The sequence below is a fragment of the Aythya ferina genome, assembly GCF_964211825.1.
Source record: "Aythya ferina genome assembly, chromosome: 9".
In the NCBI taxonomy this organism is placed as follows: Eukaryota; Metazoa; Chordata; class Aves; order Anseriformes; family Anatidae; genus Aythya; species Aythya ferina.
In genome coordinates, this window is record NC_140305.1 from 28,298,170 (window position 1) to 28,317,530 (window position 19,361).

A 19,361-nucleotide genomic window follows, 5' to 3' on the forward strand; every position below is an offset into this window, starting at 1 on the left:
CAGAGGAGGAGCAGTTGCTCCAGGCAGCTGTATTCTGGTGTTCAGGACTCTACTAATGGTTGTCCAACAAAGCAGAAGTTTGGACACATACATATTTGACAGGATTTACAGGGCATCTTTCTTCTTCTGATGTCCCCTTATGGGCAAGTAGCCTTGTGATTTAGGTGTTTATTCTTAGACAGGTACAGATTCCACTGAAGACAAAGGAGTGCTTTTAATGTTTTTACATGCTTCTCAGAAACCTTTTTGACAGGCACATTTCTGCTGCAGGAAGGTTCTGAGCTTACTTGGCCCTTGGAAATACTAGGGAAAAACAAAGGCCACAATGTGACCATAAATGTGCAAAGAATTAAGTACCCTTCAAGTGCATGATGAAAAATTTGTATCTAATTAATCTGCAGTTGAAATCTAGTTTGTGTGAAAGCTGTCTAGTTTGTGTGAAAGCTACTTCATGTAGTAATAATAATAGTATTGGCAGTTTTCTACATTGGCCTTATGACAGTGCATTGGGTTACCGTTGCAGAATAGAGTGTTAATTTATAATGTTTATATCTTCTGGAATATGGAGTTGGAGAAGTGGGGGAAGGCGTTACCTTATTGTTTTGAGGGATTGTTGTGTATGATGAAGAAATACCTTGCTTCTTTGTTGTTTTTAATATAGATTAATAATAATGAACTTTTTTCTGATGCTTAGGTCAGGGGAGAAAAGTTTTTTTTTCTTCCTGAAGTGGGTGAATGTTTGGGAAATACCTCCAGATGGAGAAGGAATTACAGCTTTGATGACCCTAAACATTATGGAGAATTGTAATGTTAAAGATATGGCTTTTATATAAGAATTTTGATAGACATGTATTTGTTTTTTCAAATCTGGCCAACTTTAAAAGTACAATTCAGGAACAGAAGAATTAATCTGAAAAAGTTTTCAGCTCTTTTCAGTTCAAAGAAAATCTTTACTGATGCCAATCAGAAGTCATGACTTTAACTGCACAGTGAATAGTTTTCTACTAGTAAGTATAGTACAGAATAAAATAGGATTTTATTGGAGAGAGTTTTTTAGTATTCAACACGTGTTGAAAATATTGTTTTGCAAGCTACAGTATACTTCAGAGAAAATCTCCAGTATGATTTAACTGATTTTTCTCAAGAGATTTATACCATTTCAAAATTCCTAGTTGCTAACTACAGTGCAATGCTATGAACAATATGATTAAATTAATAACTTAAATAAGTTATGTGAATAATGCCTGCATACACAGTACTTTATAATGCAGTAACACTGGAGGTTTTAAAATGTGTGGTAAATCTAATGCAACTGTATGTTTGTTGTTGATGTTGCTGGGCATGGGTTATAGTAATACATCTGGGTTATCATAATACAACTGACTACTACTACACATGCAGACTGGGACCATGAAAATCAACTTCAGTGATGCATTCTCAGTCTTTGCTGACCCTGACCAAGTTCTTGTACCTACAAAAAAAAAAAAAAAAAGTCTGTCCAAAACCTAAGGAGTAAGTTCTCAAGTAGTTAACCTACAAAGATATTTTCTCTTCCCTTGCTTGCATGGAGGTACACTCTGTAGCAAAAGGAATAACTCTGTTACTAGAAATCTTCAACTGTCTCGTTACATCTATGATCATCTGACTTCTTTCAGAATTATTTAGTTTGAAGTATGTCTGTCTGTTAAATAACTTGGCTAAAAAATATTATTTGTTGTTATATCATTAGTCCATATATATCATTGTATCGTTTAAAAGATGAAAAAGAGTAGAAAAAGAGCAAATAGCAAATGATAAACTATGGTAAAGTTTTGTTATAAATAATTATAATTGTTTAAGCTCAAAAATGTAGAAATCGAAGAGGTGCACTTATGTCTTACTCTAGCTTTAAATGAAATCATTTAATATATTCAATTTCAAAAATAATGAACTACATCATATTTCCTTCTTGCCTAAGAATAAAACTAAAAAATTTGCTTGGACAGTCATGAAAAAGAAAAAAAAAAAAAAAAGAGAGAGAGAGAGAGAAATGCCTCCAACTTTATATCTCAATCAGTGTGATCAAAAAACTTTATGGAGGCTACAGCACAACCCCCAAATTATTAAATCTTTGTATACCTGTAGGTATTTGTGCTGCTTTCAACAGTGGATTTTTTAGAGTACTGGTTTATATCACACGGAGGCAGATAAATGCTATATAAGAAGTATCTTCCCCTAGGCAAAGGGGATAGGGGGGGATATACCTTCTGTCAGAGACTGCAGCACTCTTAAGAGCTCTATAGGTCTCCACAACAAACTTTAAGGCCTTGAATTTCTGCCTCCAACTGAGAGTTCAGTGTGGCAGGAAATTACATTCATCTGTTTACATGTGAAGGTGAATCTGAAAACAGGTGAACACTGCAGTAAAGCCCTCCTGAGATGCTCTGTGTGGATCTGCCTCCCTTCCAGTCACCTTCCAACACTATTCCTTATATTTAATGATTCTATTTCATTAGTGCGTTTGAAGGGCAAAAATGAATTATTGTAGGTTGATGGGGTTTGCAGTCTCATGAAACTCAGTTAGGTCCACACATAGCAAGATTTTGTAGCTAAAAGTCATCTTAATGTGTTGTGCAATGCTGAGTTTATGAAGGAAAATTAAGAAAGTCCTCCAAGCACAGTGATTACTCATGCACATGCAGGAATTCCGATGTGTGTAAGTACCAGCCTGTGTTAGTCTGTTTTTGTGTACTCTAGAAAGGTGTGTTTACTTTAATTTATTGGCAGGGTTGTGCTTGAACTTAACCAAATATTAGTTATAAAGTTGAAATGTCTTATTGATATAGGCGTTACGTGGCTATAAGTGGACTTTGGATCCATCCATTACTTTATCTTTCGTGTGATAACATCTGTCATTTCAAAGTATCTATCTGAAGCTTGTTACATTATGTTTGTTTCAGGTTATGCTTTATATTACCACCTTGGAATTACTCTCCTTATATTTGCTCTAGTTTCATGCTAGTGTAAGGAGTCTAGGCTAATTTGGCCCCTAGATTCCATTTAAAAAAAAAAAAAAAAAAAGTTTAGGGTCAGGATGGTATTTTTGTCATTTTGCTGTATGAATATCTCCTCTGGTTCCAGTAGGATGGTTCACAAGAGGAGGTGAGTTATGTCTTGTAGGTGTACAATGGTTTACTTTTAACTGAACCTGAATTTTGATGTTTGCTAATCTTGCTTATGTTCTGCTTTTCAGAGGAGTAAAAAAAATCTAGTTCTGAAAATGTCTTGCCTTTGGAAGTAACACAGTATACTTCACTGTGGTGGATCCTCAAGACAATGCCTGCTCTTTCACACGTAGTAACTACATGGAATTTGTCACAGGAGTTGTTACAGATGGCTATGGATTTACTCTATGAGTGAGAAGATATTTCCTAGTATAACAAGTTCTGATATGTATGAAGAATATTTGGCAAGATGATCAGTATGATGATGAAACTGTACTATTTTTTCAGGATAGGTTAGTAAGATTCCTCTCCTCTCCTCTCCTCTCCTCTCCTCTCCTCTCCTCTCCTCTCCTCTCCTCTCCTCTCCTCTCCTCTCCTCTCCTCTCCTCTCCTCTCCTCTCCTCTCCTCTCCTCTCCTCTCCTCTCCTCTCCTCTCCTCTCCTCTCCTCTCCTCTCCTCTCCTCTCCTCTCCTCTCCTCTCCTCTCCTCTCCTTTTTTTTTCCTGGTCATTTTAAGTTCTGTCTGACTAAGTGATCTCATTTTTGTTTCACACAAAGCCTTCTTGGTGCAGCAAGAGAGTAGGGATGGTGTTGCAGCCCCTTCTGCCTGTCTTCTCACTCTTCATAGCAGGTGTGATGTTCTGGGAGAGAGGACTAACTGACATCAGTTAGTCCTTGCTGAGTCCAGTAAGCAAGGTTGTCATACCCCTTCATTAGCCTCAGGAGGTCAGCCTGGTGTCTATGCAGGTGCAGAACTATGCAAATGAAGTGCGGGTGAAATTATGTTTGGGGTGCCATGTCCAAAGTTGAGTCTTTTTACTTTGAAGCAAGTAAAGATAGAAAGGTTTCCCACAGCTTTGAAGATATCTAAAAATGACATAGACAGCAAGTTCTCAAACTTTGTACTTGAGAGGAAAAAATAATCTAAATTATTAGATTGCCTTGGCAACATTCATTCATTCACTCACAATCCTGAAATATCAAGACTGAGTTACTAATGATAAACTTTCATAACATTTTACTGTCTATGTTATTTAGCAGTGTACTATCCAGATGTTTTTGTTTGCATCAATGTGATTTTTATAACTGAATTGATCAGTCAATCTGTGAAGGAATTCGGCCTTTTTGTAGAGAAAATTATTTTGTGTCAAGAGGGAAATGACTGTATGCATTTCACTATATTTGTCTATTAGCTAGTTAATTTTTGCTGCTATTTGTAAAAGCCATCATGGCTTGTAGACAATACACTTATACTTATTTCACAAAGAATTTCTGTACAGTTTTAATGAAAATGCATACATAATATATAAACTTCACAGTCATCTGTATTTGGGAGACAATACTGTTTTAAGCAGGTCAGCAGCTTTTTAAAACTATTTGTAGAGTTAAACAGTATAAATAGTACTAAATAATTTTCAGTTAAAAAAAAAAAAAGAAATCTCACCACTCAATAAATCAATTGATAATACAACTGACATCATTATGTAAGAGAAAGCATAAAGGAGAGCAATCCACAAGAATGTTTGTATGAAAACCTACTATCCAGTTGCATGATATTTCATTATAGTGTCATGTTGAGTGTAACATTAATGTTGTGTAACTTTGAGAAGGACCAAAAAGTGTCAGCATTTAAGTCTCTAAAAAAATTGTCTTGAGATCAGAGGTGCTACATACTTGAACATTATAATTTATTGTATGATGAAGAAAAACTGATGCAGTTCAAATTTCATTTGGCAGTTTGAAAGCCAGTTTCTATGACGGTGTTTATGCTAGTAGCCTATGGCAGGCCAAAAAAAAAAAAAAAATAGGATAGGAAGACTAAAAGTCTGGAAAGAAGAATTCCTCTGTGCTTATTGGGTTGCTAGAGTTACAGCTTCCTCATCAGACCAAAATAAATATTTAAGAAATTTAAGAAATGCCCTGAATACTTCAGTAAAGCTGAGCAGCATAGACACTAGTGTGCACAATGTTGTTTGGCATAGATCTGGTTTTGTGCATGTAGTGACCATACTTGCTAGTAAGTTAGTTTTTCTGTCTGTATGTCTGAGCTCTGGTGGCAACTGGGAGAAATAAGCTCCTGAACACGCATTTCAGTAATGGCAGGTTTAGCCACAAACAGCAGACATTGAAGAGCAGCATGCAGATACACCGATGGGATGGTACTTTCTTGGATACATGCTATGCTGAGCAGACAGGATGGCTGTTCCACTACCAAACAACTGTAGGTGTTAAAATGCAATATATAACTCACAGAAATCCCTTGGTGTGGTTACCACATGCTTTTCTTTTTTCCTCTTCCATTTTAAGTTGCACATACATGTTACTGTTATAAGGGCAAAAATGACAGCATATTAAATGATGTTTATATGCTTGTGTAGATGTGTTCGCTATATTTGTATTTTACATTTGTGTGTGCTCCCTATGTTGCTTTGCAGAAAGCATCTAATTCCAAAAACATTGGAAGTGCGACTTTATTTACTGGGATTTTTTTTCCCTCCTGCTTTTAAAGGAGGCACACAGCTAAAAACGTACTCCTTCAGCGGCGCGAGTGGCCACAATTAGTCATGGGCCTGTCTGTATTCATAGCTCCCTTTTAACCATTGATGTCTAACTGTGTGTATGCTGAGCTTTGCATCCTCCTGTGAATATTTCACAGGCTTCCCTCAATCCTGCCCAGTTCTCAGCACAGTTAGAGATGTACCATCTGAGTTGTTACTATCACCAATTAGCTATCAGATCAGTTTTGGTGGCTGTCATGCATGATTACTGTAAACTACTTGTTCCTTCAACCACATAGATTGTATCTAACCATCTCACCACTTTAATTATGTATGGTATATTATTTTTTTTTTTTTTTCAGAGATGAAGAATTAAATTCTCCCTCTCTAGTAGTCACTAAAAATACCTTGCACCAAGGAAATATACATACCACACTATCCTTCCTACCCTAGTGACTGCTGCAGACAGTGAGAAACTTCTGTGCTCCTTCAACAGGATGGGTGGATTCAGGCAGCCCCAAGGACAGGTGCAGGTAACACTTGTGTTTTCAGCAATCTACTGATTGATGGATAGTTTCACTTCTTTAGCTACGGAGAGTTGTTTGCCTTTCCAGGCAGACAGTAGAAACCTGCAGTCACACAGAGTCCTCCTACTTTGATCCTTGTGTATTTTCTCTTAGCCAATTGACCTCTGTTTTCTGGTATATTTATTTATTTTCTTTGAGCCTCCAAATCTCCTAATTGTCAAACACTACATAGATGGGGCAGACTACTTCTGAAAATAAATTTAACATTCATAGCTTTAAGATTTGTGCTTTTCCAATGGGAAACATGAGAAGGAAAGTAATTTCTAGTGATTTGTAGGTGTTTTTATTCTGCTTAGTTACTGCTGTGTAATCTGCTAGTGATGTATAGAAAGTGTAAATGCAAGGATGATGAGCTGGAGCTGTCAGAACTGTATTCCTTCATCAGTTAAATTGTTGGATGGAGTCTGTAACCACTTATGTCACTGTTTTTGTGCTCTTCTTAGATGTAGGTGTCTTTATTTTTAATTTAGTATGCCTACTGATAATTTTTGTTTGATGAAAAATGAGAGGTAATACAGGCCTGTGAATAGTTTTTTAAAAACAGGTAGCCAAAGCATATATGGTGAAGAGTTGGATTAAGCTTAGTCTGCTTTTTGTACATCTGTTTTATTCAACAACAGTTATCCTGTTCCTGTTTCCTTTCCTTTGCAATGCTCTGAGGGGCTGCAGGAAAACCCTTTTTCTCCTACATCTCCTGTTATATCATGCATGAATGAGCACATGCCTTTCCTACAGACTCTAGAGATGTGTTTCATTGAACATAGTGACTCAAGGATAGGATAATGTATGTATAATGTAGGAAATGCAAGCAAAATTCTGCTGCTTCAGCCTCTGTTTCTAGATGTTGATAAATCCTTGAGCTTGCTAACATCCAGATTTCTGAGTTAAACTTCCACAAGGAAAAATAGCCCCTAATGATGAATTTAAAATAATTTTCACAAAAACAGCTTACATGTAAATCAGGGGTCTTCCTATTAAGGAATATTTTTAAGGAGATTTGCTGCATTATGTACATTCTGCCTCATTGTAGATCTTTGCTTTTTTTTTTTTTTTTTTTTTTTTTTTTTTTTTTTTTAACCGACAGGCGAATCTCATTCCTGTTGTGATAGCCTTCTTATATTCATTGTCCATTAAACATATGCTAGATTAATCAGCAACCCACTTCCAAAGTCTGTATGTGAAAAACTGTGTGATGACTTTATAATTGCAATGGTTCTAAAGACATATTTTAATTTTCCTTCATCCTTTTGTATGACACTGAGTAGCTCTCAGTTAGGACAGTAGTAAGCCCTATGACTTCACCTGGGTGGAGTGTAATTGATTAAAATCTTGGGAGTTAGTGAAAAGTCTTTTTATGGATGTCCTTCATTGGATGTCTGTTTTATGTGCATTGTTAAACATGGTTGGGGATGGCGTCACAAAATTGGCATACTTCAAGCCTGAAGTATGTTAGCCTGTTCTTCGTGTTGTGCTATGCAGAGATATGTATACTAAGCCCATTTTTTCTTGGAGAATAGAAGGCTCCAGGGAGACCTCATTGCAGCCTTCCAGTACTTGAAGGGAGCACATAAACAGGAGGAGGAATGCCTGTTTACATGTGTTGATAGCGATAGGACAAGGTGGAATGGTTTTAAACTAAGACGGGAGATTTAGGTTAGATATTAGGAGGAAGTTTTTCACTCAGAGGGTGGTGAGGCACTGGAACAGGTTGCCCAGAGAGGTTGTGGATGCCCCATCCCTGGATGCATTCATGGCCAGGCTGGGTGTGGCCCTGGGCAGCCTGCTGTAGTGATTGACAACCCTGCTCAGAGCAGGGGGGTAAAATTAGATGATCCTTAAGGTCCTTTTCAACCCAGGCCATTCTATGATTCTATGATTCTAACCTGTACAGCTATAATATACACGCATTACAGAACAGTGTATAATTACAGTACAGTGACGATAATGCTTCATGATTGTGTACCTTTTGAAAAACAGCACAAATTTAGGGATAGAATAGGAAGAAAGACAGCAAGCCTGTATAAATACCACAGTGCTAGGGAAACAAACTTCTGTTGGTCATGTTGCATAGCCAAGGTTTCACCCCCAGGCTGTGACAGAAATAGGAATAGAACTTGTTTGTATTATATCCTAATTTTATCATAATAACATGGTTGCAAGTAGTAATGAATGATGGATACATTATGGTTTTTATATGCCAACAGAAAACTTTTTTTTTGAAGTGGCTTATTTGATTGCGAAGTGAAGTTGCAATAACATCACAAGTCTTGGGTTAATAATAGTTATTGTTAAGTAAGAATTGTCAGCTCTTCTATAGACAGAGGAACTTCTATACTCATTTAGTGGTAGTTGCACTCTGATTGTGAAGTTTCAATTCTCTGAGCTTGTTCATTAAGTGTCAAAGCTGCTTCTGTTGCATCATTGCTGACTTTCTTAGGTCAGCATTATTGCTAACAGACCTCTTTGTGTCAATGTGGTAGTTCTAGGTGCTGTTGCATTAAGTGTAAGCACTTGTTTCAAGCTGACTTCTACAGTTCAGAGCAGCTTTCTGTCTCAAACTGATGGCAGAGACAGCAAGCAAGAATGTGCATATATTACAGCTGAGCAAGGATTGCCTTTATGTTCAGTGACCTGTTTCATGGCAGCAGGTGGTTGCATCCTCCTCAGAAGTAGCTCATTAGTTCATCCAGTTGATGTTGTGTAATTAATAAAGGTAATCTGGCAACTTTCTTCTGGCTGTGGCCAGGAGACCACAGGCACAAAGGACTTAAGGGGAGCAGTTTCCTATTGTGACTGTCTAGGTGGAGTTTGCTGACTGACATGCACCTCTGAGGTGGCATGCCTGAGGACAACTGCAGCTACAGAATAGTGCTTTTGCAGATAATGGCTGGAAAACATGAGCAATGAATCATTTGGGCATTGAGAAATAGATGGTAGAGTAGATGGGTGTTTCTTCATTTAATTAAAGGGAAGCTGTGGGTGTTGCTAGGGTCACTGTGAGCTCTGTCTGAACAGCTGGCCAAGAGGCTTCACTTGGAGCTTAGCTAACAGGTAACTGCATATTCATTATACATTCCTAGCAGTTGTCTGAGCTAGTATTCGCCCCTGTGAGCAATAAGCTATGAAACAGTAAGGCATAATGAATAGAATAGCTTCCAAGGAAATACAAATGTGAATTCTTAACCTGCATTGGTACACGTGTTGTGTTGTCCAGTCTTTCCAAGTGCATCTGTGCAGTCCATGTTATTGTATCCCAGGCCATGTCTCATCCATTGGTGTTATACAATTTCTGCACCTTGCCCATACCTACACAGGAGGTACTGCACTCCCTGATGGTGCATGGGACCAGAAGTTGAGCAAGAAAAATTATAATGAGCTCTTTGGTAGAAGTTGTAGAATAGGGTGTCCGAATGGCAATGATATTTGCAAAGCCAGTTGATTCACATCTGAGAGGTTTTTAAAATGTAAGAAATTTTATTTGCTTCAAGACTTTTTTTTTAATTTGTTTTTTGAGGTAATTGGAAGTCATTTGTCATATGTCTGTTTCAGATGTGTCTCTTGCCCTCTATTGTGTCTTTGAGAAAATCCAGTGTAGGGGTGGCTAGAAGGCTATGTAGAACAGTAAGACAGACAATTTGCAGTGTCTGAAGAAACTATTGTGAAGGAGCAAATCATATTTTTCCGTAAAGAGTGTCATCTTTTTTTTCATTGTTCTGGAATCTTTAAATCAATCTAGGAGATTGTTTATATTTGCTCTGAAAACACTGATGGCAGAAGCAACTATTACCTGTGTTTTAACCTTTGGTTACAAGGAACAAGAACCTCTTGGGAGGGATGGTGCTAACATTATTTAAATGAATAAATAAATAAATAAAAGAGCAACATTCAGTTTAGGGAAGATTAGCAGAATTAACACTAAGTAACTGGGCCATAAAAATCTCCTTTCCATGAAAGGAATAGCAGACAGACTGTATCCTGACCAGGTTCCAGAGAGCTAGGGAGAGAAGTTAATGAGACATCCTGAGAGCACAGAAGCCTTACAGCATACACATGCAACAAGTTCCAACATGATAGCTAGCATGTGGTAGCATGCCCCATGTCCAGTCAGGGAAACTGAGCCCAGACTGTGTGCTCTGATCTTGACAGCATACTCAATCTGACATGATGTTTATTTATGTGTTAGATTTCCTCTTCCCAATCCACACACACACGCACTTGATTTCCCTTCTAGTAGGGTATATGAGTGTTTCCAGTATTACGGTGGGTATAAAAATATATTAGTGAAATCCAGAGATATTTTTTGTAAAGTACTTTTCTTTACTGTCACAACTCTGTTTCTTCCATTGGTTATGATGGATCACCCTGGGAATCTGGTTTAAGGCAAAGGTGTGAGATGTAATTGCAGATAACGTAATTTTCTTTCGTAGGAGAAATGTGGTACTTCATGGTTTTCTTTCTCTTGTAAGGCTAATTCTGTGGCATTTTTAAAATATTTTTCAACTTTCTCTGAAAGTATTTTTTGTTGTGGTAGCTTTGACAATCATCAATACACTGCTCCTCTTTGCATTACCTAAACTTAGAACTTGCCTGAATATATAGCAAGGATTTCCAACACATAACTGAGCTGGAGAAAGTAATTTCTTTTGATCCTGTCATCCTGGTTCAGGAACAGCTACAGAAAGATGGAGAATGGTCAGGTTTTCAAAGCTGGAATGTAAAAAGAACTATTCTAATAGTTATGAGATATCCCACTTTCTGACATTAAGAAAACCAGTCACTTTCTAACATCTTTATTTTGTGAAAGATGCATGCTTCTGTCCTCTTCTTGCAATAGAAAAGCCAGAGCAACAATGACTATTGAGGCTTTTTTTTTTTTTTTTTTTTTTTGGTTTTATATAGGAGCTGCTGGATCCTTGGATCCCAGGTGGTATTAGGCTTATCTTTAGACATCACAGAAACTGGAAAAGGCACCTGTGATGCTACTTTTAGCTACTTCTCTGTATCCTGCCCTGTGTAGCACTGGTTTGCTGACAGCCTTTATCCTGCAGAAGTGATGATTCAGGGATGCAATCTAATTGCTGCAACTTTTTATAAACCAGCCCCATTCTCCCAGGAGAGGTTATGGACATTTTTCACAATAGTCCTACCCACTGGACCTTAGAATGTGCAATCAGGATTGCATTGCTGTCAAACAGACCAGGATTTGGAAGCCAGAGGGTGCTTTACTGCCTTCTTTGACTGTCATGGTTCTTCTCAGACATAGCTGAGGATGAGACCTATAGTCTAAAGTTAGGTTTTAGCCTAGAACTAAACTTTTATTTCCTCAAATAATATTGGGGGATCAATTTCCTTTTCATACGTGTTCTTCGTCCGGGGCGGACATCCGAGCTACAGAAATATTCTTGTGAGAGAGAAATAGTGGAGCTTTCCATGGGCTGTTGGGAAGCATCTGTGAGTGTGTAAGCAATTATCTCACCTCTGTAAGTGCAAACACTATGGTTCTTAAACAAAAGACTGAAAATCCAATTCTGAGTTTGTTTAAACTAGTGTAAACTCTGCTCATGGTGCTGGAGCAAGTCATGAGATGCAGTTAAGGCCCTGCTGTTCCTCAGGTTGATGAGAAGCTTGTGTTTGGCTCCTGCTCATTCACAGGTCAGTTTTATCTGGACATGCCCATGATAAATGCTAAAAATCCACTGTTGCTCACTTTTCAAGCAGTAGCCGTAGGATTTATGGAGCAAACAGGCATGAGAAGTGAACAACCTCAAGATTTTTTAACCTATATAATTACACAGGAGAGATACTTGAACTACTACTATTTTTTAAATTATTATTTTTTAGTAACTGCAATGACGCACATGCTTGATTGTATACAGAATAAGGGAATTTTTCTATGTACCACATCCACTAACAAAATTAACACAATGGACACTTAGCTGTCCATCTAATCAAATACTTGACTTGATTGTTCCCTCAAAGAAAGAGTGGGGTTCTTTATTTTTGACTAGCCTCTAAATGGTTTTATAGAATAGCATTTAAACTCCAGAGCTCTTCATTTCATTGGGGCTTTTCAGGGGGATTAAATAAATTTACTATTATTTACATTGTCTGGAAAAAAAAATCAATCAAAAAATCCATTTTAAATATATGAATTCTTAATTATGTGAAGTTTTATATCAAATCAAGTGTGGTGGGTAAGGGAGGTTGTCATGTTTTATTTGGGGTAGTGTGGGGTTTTTTTTAGCATAACACAATGAAGGGAGTTTTCAGTTAAGAAGTCATCTCCTTCTGCAGAGGAAACATGCAGGATGATGTTTGTGCTCATTTTAGTCATCAAAGCTGAAGTGCACAATAATGGTAAGCCTATGTTTCTACAATAAGAGGATATTTCTCATAATGAAGGAAGTCTCAAAGGTCAACAGCTACAATACCCGGAGAGGTTACATCACAGAACCACATCTGTGCAACGCTTCTCTCTCTCTCTTTTTTTTTTTTTTTTTTCCCTTCCTTTCTTTCTCTTTAAGCTTCAGTGTCATAAGCTTCACAATACTTGCCAGAATAGTATGGATTTAAATTGGACTTTATTTACAGTGTGATTTAGGTATTAAACATATATATATATATGTATCAAAAAATTAAAGAAAGAAAGATAACTTAAATGAGTATTCTCCCCAAGTAGCTGAAAGCCTCTTAATATCCTGTACGTTCCCAAATTCAGTTTGTCCAGACTGTTTTTTGAAATGTGATTTATATTGTATTACGGTGATGTCAGCAGCAACATCTCCTGAATCTAGTCTGGACCTCTTAGATATCATAGAATCACAGAATCATTAAGGTTGGAAAAGACCTCCAAGATCATCTGACCCAACTATCCCCCTACCACCAATATCACACTCTAAACTATGTCTCTAAGTACCACATCCAACCTTTCCTTAAACAACAGTTCTCTCAGTCTGCCTTCATAGGAGAGGTGCTCCAGCCCTCTGATTGTCCTCGTGACCCTCTTTGGGACCCACTCCAACAGGTCCATCTTGTGCTGCAGTCCCCAGAGCTGAACGTGGTGCTCCAGGTGGGGGCTCAACAAGAGGGGGACAAGCACCTCTCTCAACCTGCTGGCTGCACTTCTGATGCAGCTGAACATACAGTTGGCTTTCTGGGTTGCAAGCACACACTGCTGGCTCATGTTCATTTTTTTTGTCCACTAGCTTTCCCAAGTGCTTCTCCTCAGGGTTGCTGCTCTCAATCCACTCATTTCCCAGCCTGTATTCATGTTTGGGATGGTCCCAACTCAGGTGCAGGACCTTGTGCTTGGCTTTGTTGAGCTTCATGAGATTTGCAGGGGCATATCTCCCAAGCCTGTCCAGGTCCCTCTGGTCAGCATCCCTTCCCTCCAGCATGTCAACAGCACCACACAGCTTGATGTCAACAGTAGACTTGCTGAAGTTCTTGCTGAAATATCTTCTGTGATAGTACCAGGCCTGGCAACACATACCTCTGTCTTGAGCAGTATATATGTGAACAAGGAAAGTTTTGGCTATTTTGGCAACAATTACATGAGGGAAAAGAATTAGATATATCTTATTTTTTCCAGTTCACTTTGTATCTTGATTTACCATACAAATTAATGTTACCAGTACATGTACCACAGTTTGGAACACTTGATATAATATATTGCCCTCTGTTTGGGGCTTTTATTTTTGTGTGTGTGTGTTTCTGTACTTAAATTTTCATTGCAAAAACTGCATTTTATGATCTGCTTTTTGATGCATTTGCTTTTCCAGCAGTGTTCATTGATTTAGCTTTAGGAAATCATTGTTAATCTAAACACAGCTTGTCTTATAATGGCAAGAATAGGTACACCCCTGCCTGCCCATTCTGTTTGTTTTTCAAGAGACAAGCAGAACTGATAAAGTTCACTCTTATTCCATTAACAGAATAGCAAGGAAAGAGGCTGCTTTACATACTTGTCATTGCTGTAGACTTTATTCTATTTGTACCCAAGACTCTGACTCAGTATTGTTGAAGTCAGCCAAATCTTTCCATGGCTTCAGGTTGTTCTGAAATAGTCTATAGACCTAAAAGCCAAAGCTGCTTCTAACAAAGAAAACAAAATCTTTTTCTTTCAATTTCTAAAAGAACTTATATTGTGGTGGAGCCTGTTGTTCATGTCTAATCATGTTCAATGGTGATCATTCCGTGCATCATATATTAAAGTGAAGTTACCTAGCATTCAGTATTTCCTTGATTGCATTTGGTTTGTCAACAATTATTTCATTTAAAATGGGTGGTGACATTCTACCATCCTCGTTTCCTCACCTGGCAATTTGGAATGATAGGTATGAAGACATTATAAACGTCATCCAGGTAACTAGAAAACCCTGAGTATTTAAGTAGGTGAGACTAAAGACTGGTCTTCTTTTAGGTGTGGACAAATATGAGATAGGTTGGAGTAGAGAAAGAAGGACTTGAAAAGCTGAGGACATGTGTTTTGGAAGGTGTACTAGGTGTATTGGTTGTAAGTTGCTCATTCTTGCCTTGCTCAGCATTGTGGCCAATATTTTACTTTATTTTCCCAATGGAGAAACAAGATTTGCTTCAGAGCATCATCTCAGCAAATATGTAGAGTGCCTTCATGGCATTCTAGGTGGAGGCCTTTTGGTAAGTAATAAGCTACTGCTTTCTTTGAAATGTATTTTAAAGCTACTTGGTATTACTGTTTCTTTACCAGGTACGTTAACTTATTCATTGAATATCTTGTCAGCAGGAGTCTCTGGAATCATATCAAAAAATAAATAATAATAATAATAATAAAAAGAAGCTATTTTGCAATATGAGTATTATTAGTTACTTTGGTTATCACAGCCTCAACATTATGTCACTTCAGAGCTGAGAATGAGGGTACAGGCTGCAGAACCCAAATGCAAAAATGGAACCAGGCATTCAGCAGGATATGGTTTATGTAAAGGGCTAAGTCTTACATTTTTATTCCATTAGTGAATTTTCTCCTTTTTAATGTCTGTAGATAACTAGTATTTATTTGAAATTCCTTAATGTATGTTATCTGAGATGTGGAAAGACAGCTGTTACAGCTCTGTTTAGCTCTTTTTTTCAGAGGAATCAAATAACAGTTACCAAAGTTTTGAATTAGAGTAATAGCCAAGGATGAAGAACCGAGTGTGTTCAATATAAGAGGTTGTTAATCTGAAGCAATTATTTTTTAAATTTTCAATTTTGTGGACCACAGTTTAGCACATTTACATTTCCTGACTCTAGGCTTCCTTTTTCATTCACTTTTAGCCATCCTCTTACGACTGCAAATCTCAAGCTATCAGCAAATTACAGGGTGAAAAGCATTATATAAGGCCCTCTGTCTTGTGAGAGGTTCTTACAGCTGTGTTACAGCCCCATTAGAACCTAGACTGAGATTTGCAAAGCCAGCTTTACAGGCAGGCTAATCCAAATTAAACAAATGGAACTGCTCCTGAAACACATTCTTGTACTACGTCTTCTGGCCTGCAGCACTGGGGCTCAAAAAAGGTTTGAGTAAGGGCTGACTAGTATGTGACTCTGCTCAACTGTATTGTAAATCTGTGCTGTTCAGTGGTAACACTTTGCTCATTTATGTGTTTTTCCAAGCTATTCCTGGGTGTGGTGTCTTTGTATAAGTGCAAACTAGTATTAAGTCCTATTAGTGCTGGTGGGGAGTATACTCTATTTAACCAGCTCTCTGTTCCTCCTTCTTGATTTTATGCCAAAAGCTCTGGAGTATGGACAATTTAATTTTTGTACAGATAATGTCCCCTCCATTGCTTTGCATTTCTGTTACTGGAAACTCTGTGGATGTGAAAACCTAGAAGAAGTTAGATGTCTGTAATGAGAAGTTTGCATGAATTGGGTAGAATATACCCAGACTTTTTACTAGACTAAGACTTGTTTTGTCACACAGACAGTGACAACTACTCTTCAGTAACAAATATGGTGGTGGTTTTCTTAAAATAAGAAAACAATTTTCAGAGCCTTACCTTGTAGTCCTCCTTTGTCAGAAAGTGAATACATTTTTTTTGGTGGTGGTGGTGCTTTTTGTTTTTTGGGGTGTGTGCGTGTGTGTGTTTTGTTTTGTTTTCCCAAAGTATTTTATTTGCAGGATACAGCCTTTGGGGGGGGTAGGGTTGGGGTAGGACCAAAAAAACCACCACACCTTTTAAAGTTGAAGCATCTCAAATTGCAGTAATACCACAATACCACAGCATGGTCTTTATCAACAGGCTTTTTAGGCACTTAAGTGCTATGTATACACAATGTAGAAATAGAAATATACCTATGCTGTTGCTGGTTATACTGCTATCAATATGATAAGCCTACTGTGTGGGAAGTAAAACTGAATAATCTATACACAACACCGATAAGTATGGAAATGAATGCAATGTGAGGAGTGTGTTTTATCTGCCTTGTCTGTATAACAAAACAGAACAAAGAACAGTGTAGTTTTGTTTTCCCCATACCAAGGTACTCATTCCAGCTGCAGTATTCATTGGGATTCACAATGATGACTGCTGTGGGTGCTTTGGCCATGAGAACTGTGGGAAAAGCTGTGCGGTAAGTGATCCTTTATGTCCCAGTCCCTGATAGTCCTCAGGAGAAGTTCATGGCTGTGCTGAAAACTCATATCTGTGTTTGTTGTGCAGATGCTCTCCTCAGTTCTGGCAGCCTTTGTTGGGATCCTTGGTTCTGGATACTGTATAATCATTTCAGCACTGGGCTTGTCTCACGGACCGTATTGTTATACTCGTTTAGAAAGAAACTGGATCTATCCTTTCACTGAATCTTCTGGAGGGTAAGTTGTCTTCATATGTATTCATGAGTATATTAATTCTTTCTGCATGTACAATGGGTTTTATTCTATAACCTTCCAGCAATATTCAGTAGCCACATACCCAGATCCATGGAAAGTTCTGTGTTTGTTTTGAGAAATAATTTTGTTCTTTCAACTGTCTTTAGCTTGTCTCTTGCTTTGATCAATAATAGAAAGTTCTGCCTTTCTAGCCTAGATTTTTTCTGAATAAATTGAACCACACAAATTTTGTTAAGTCTTATAGTTGAACATGTTCTTAAACAGAGCTGGATTTCAGTGTAGTAAACCACTATATTTTCTATTCCTACTTAGAATGATAATCCTTGATGCAATTACAAGCCAGATATAATTTGGTTCTAGTGTGTGGTAAGCATCCCACTCTGACACAATTTTATTATACTTGCATTTGATGTGTACAGATACCTGTTTGAGTATAACAAATGGTCTAAATGTCAAGAACCTCAAAACATCGTTCAGTGGAATGTCACTCTCTTTTCCATTCTTCTTGTCCTGGGAGGAATAGAGTTCATCCTGTGCTTCATACAGATAATCAATGGCATTCTTGGAGGAGTATGTAGGCTGTGCTGCAGTCATGAGGAGGTAAGCCATTTTTTCAGCTAGTTATTACCATACTTCCCAGAAAGCTAAAATGAAACACTGTTGTTACTGATGCTACTGTAGAAGCTTAGCAGCTATTTTTCAGGCATTCTTAAGTAACAGCTAAGTATAAAACTTTTTTTAAATTATTATTATTTATATGGCCCTATTGCATTCTGCTTTTTCATATAGTATTTGATCACATGTTTTTAGCTGTTTGCTCAGCTGTCTGCAGTGAATTTAGTCTGCACATGAACTGGGAGGTCTTTTCTCCCACTGTGGCACATGCAGTCATCAGCACAATGTAGGTGTTACAATCAAAATACGTATCTCCTGCTGGTGGTAGTCTTTGCCATAGCCTAAAGTATTGTTGCATAGTATGGTGCGGTATTGTGGCAGGCTGCTTGGTCAAAATGCGTAACTTTAGCCTCACATTTTGCCTACAGTAGCTGGTGAACTACTAAGCTTATGGGTGCCATATGTGTAAAAATAAAATAATAATAATCTGCAGCAAAAACCTTGTTTAGTAAAAGCAGGATAAGAGAAAGAATTAAATTGTATATAGGTAACAAAACTGACAGAGAGATCTGAAGGAATTTTTGAAGGTTTGTTTTTGTTTGGTGTTGCTTTTTGTGAGTGAGGAAGGGGAAATCCTCCAAATTTCTTTAGTCTTGTTATACTCTTTGAGTCTGTTTTTAAAATTAGTACCACAGAGTTATTGTTGGAATTGCAATGCCTTAAAGTATGAAATTGGTACGGTTTATTTCACACACATATTATGGCTAAGAATATTTCACATTTTGAATTGATATAGTTGAATATTGTGGCACTTTGAAAGCTGTTGCTGTCCTCTACCTCCTGTCTTCTATGCTGTAACTGAAGTACAGAAGAGTTGTGCTATGACTGTCTAAATGTGGTCAGGTTAATTTGGTCTCCTACACTTAGATATAATATTAGCATTAGCATTCTTCCCCTTAATATGTGTTTCTTTCTTTTTGTTTCCCCACAGACGTTTGCTTGCTAGAAAACCTGAAAATGGGTTGATGTCAGTGCATATGCATCGTGTATTGAGTATTCTGTTTCGTTCTGTTTTTTATATTACTTGCATACTGAAATGCACATTGCTTGTTTTCCAACTATGTTGTCACCATCAATTTAAGTGACTTGGGATCAGCCTTTGTCGTTGGAGTCATATGCATGTAGGCATACGTATGGAGTCAAAGCTGGACAGCTTTGGTTCATTTCATAGTAGTACAGGCAACTGCCTGACCTTGGGTCAATAAATATGCTTTTTTTTTCCTTTTATTTTTTTATTTTTATTTTTTTTCTGACACAACAGCTCTGTACTTCATGCCACTTTCCCAATATAGTTGCACTGTTATTCTGATGTCGGAAAAACCAAACTGAATCTAGTCTGGCCTGGAAATGAATGAATTCTCAGCTGGAACAAAAATAAAGCAACAGTAAAATGTGAGTGACCAAGGACTGGAACATGTACTTCTTTTTTTTTTTTTTTTTTTTTTTTTTAAAGCAAGAACTGTCAAAGAATTGAGATATAATAAAACTGAGTTTTTTCCAAGCTTCTCCTGTATTTCACAAATAAAGATTTTTATTAAAAATACCCA

The 19,361-nt window shown here is 37.5% G+C and overlaps 1 protein-coding gene across 7 annotated transcripts in view; it reads left to right on the plus strand.

The window, feature by feature from the left end:
- TM4SF1 (transmembrane 4 L six family member 1) overlaps positions 1–19,361 on the plus strand; it is a 30,660-nt gene extending 11,299 nt beyond the window's left edge. For 2 of the 7 annotated variants that reach the window (XM_084528827.1, XM_084528826.1), the window contains exons 2-6: positions 6,063–6,233; positions 16,794–16,883; positions 16,973–17,121; positions 17,559–17,739; positions 18,746–19,361. In XM_084528827.1, coding sequence (XP_084384953.1) covers positions 6,198–6,233; positions 16,794–16,883; positions 16,973–17,121; positions 17,559–17,739; positions 18,746–18,760 — 471 coding nt within the window. In that variant the 5' untranslated portion in view covers positions 6,063–6,197 and the 3' untranslated portion in view covers positions 18,761–19,361. Of the gene's footprint in view, positions 1–2,914; positions 3,142–3,232; positions 3,497–4,360; positions 5,424–6,062; positions 6,234–11,226; positions 14,946–16,793; positions 16,884–16,972; positions 17,122–17,558; positions 17,740–18,745 lie in introns of those variants that run through there. The other 5 variants (XM_084528822.1, XM_084528823.1, XM_084528824.1 and 2 more) reach the window with 5 other exon arrangements.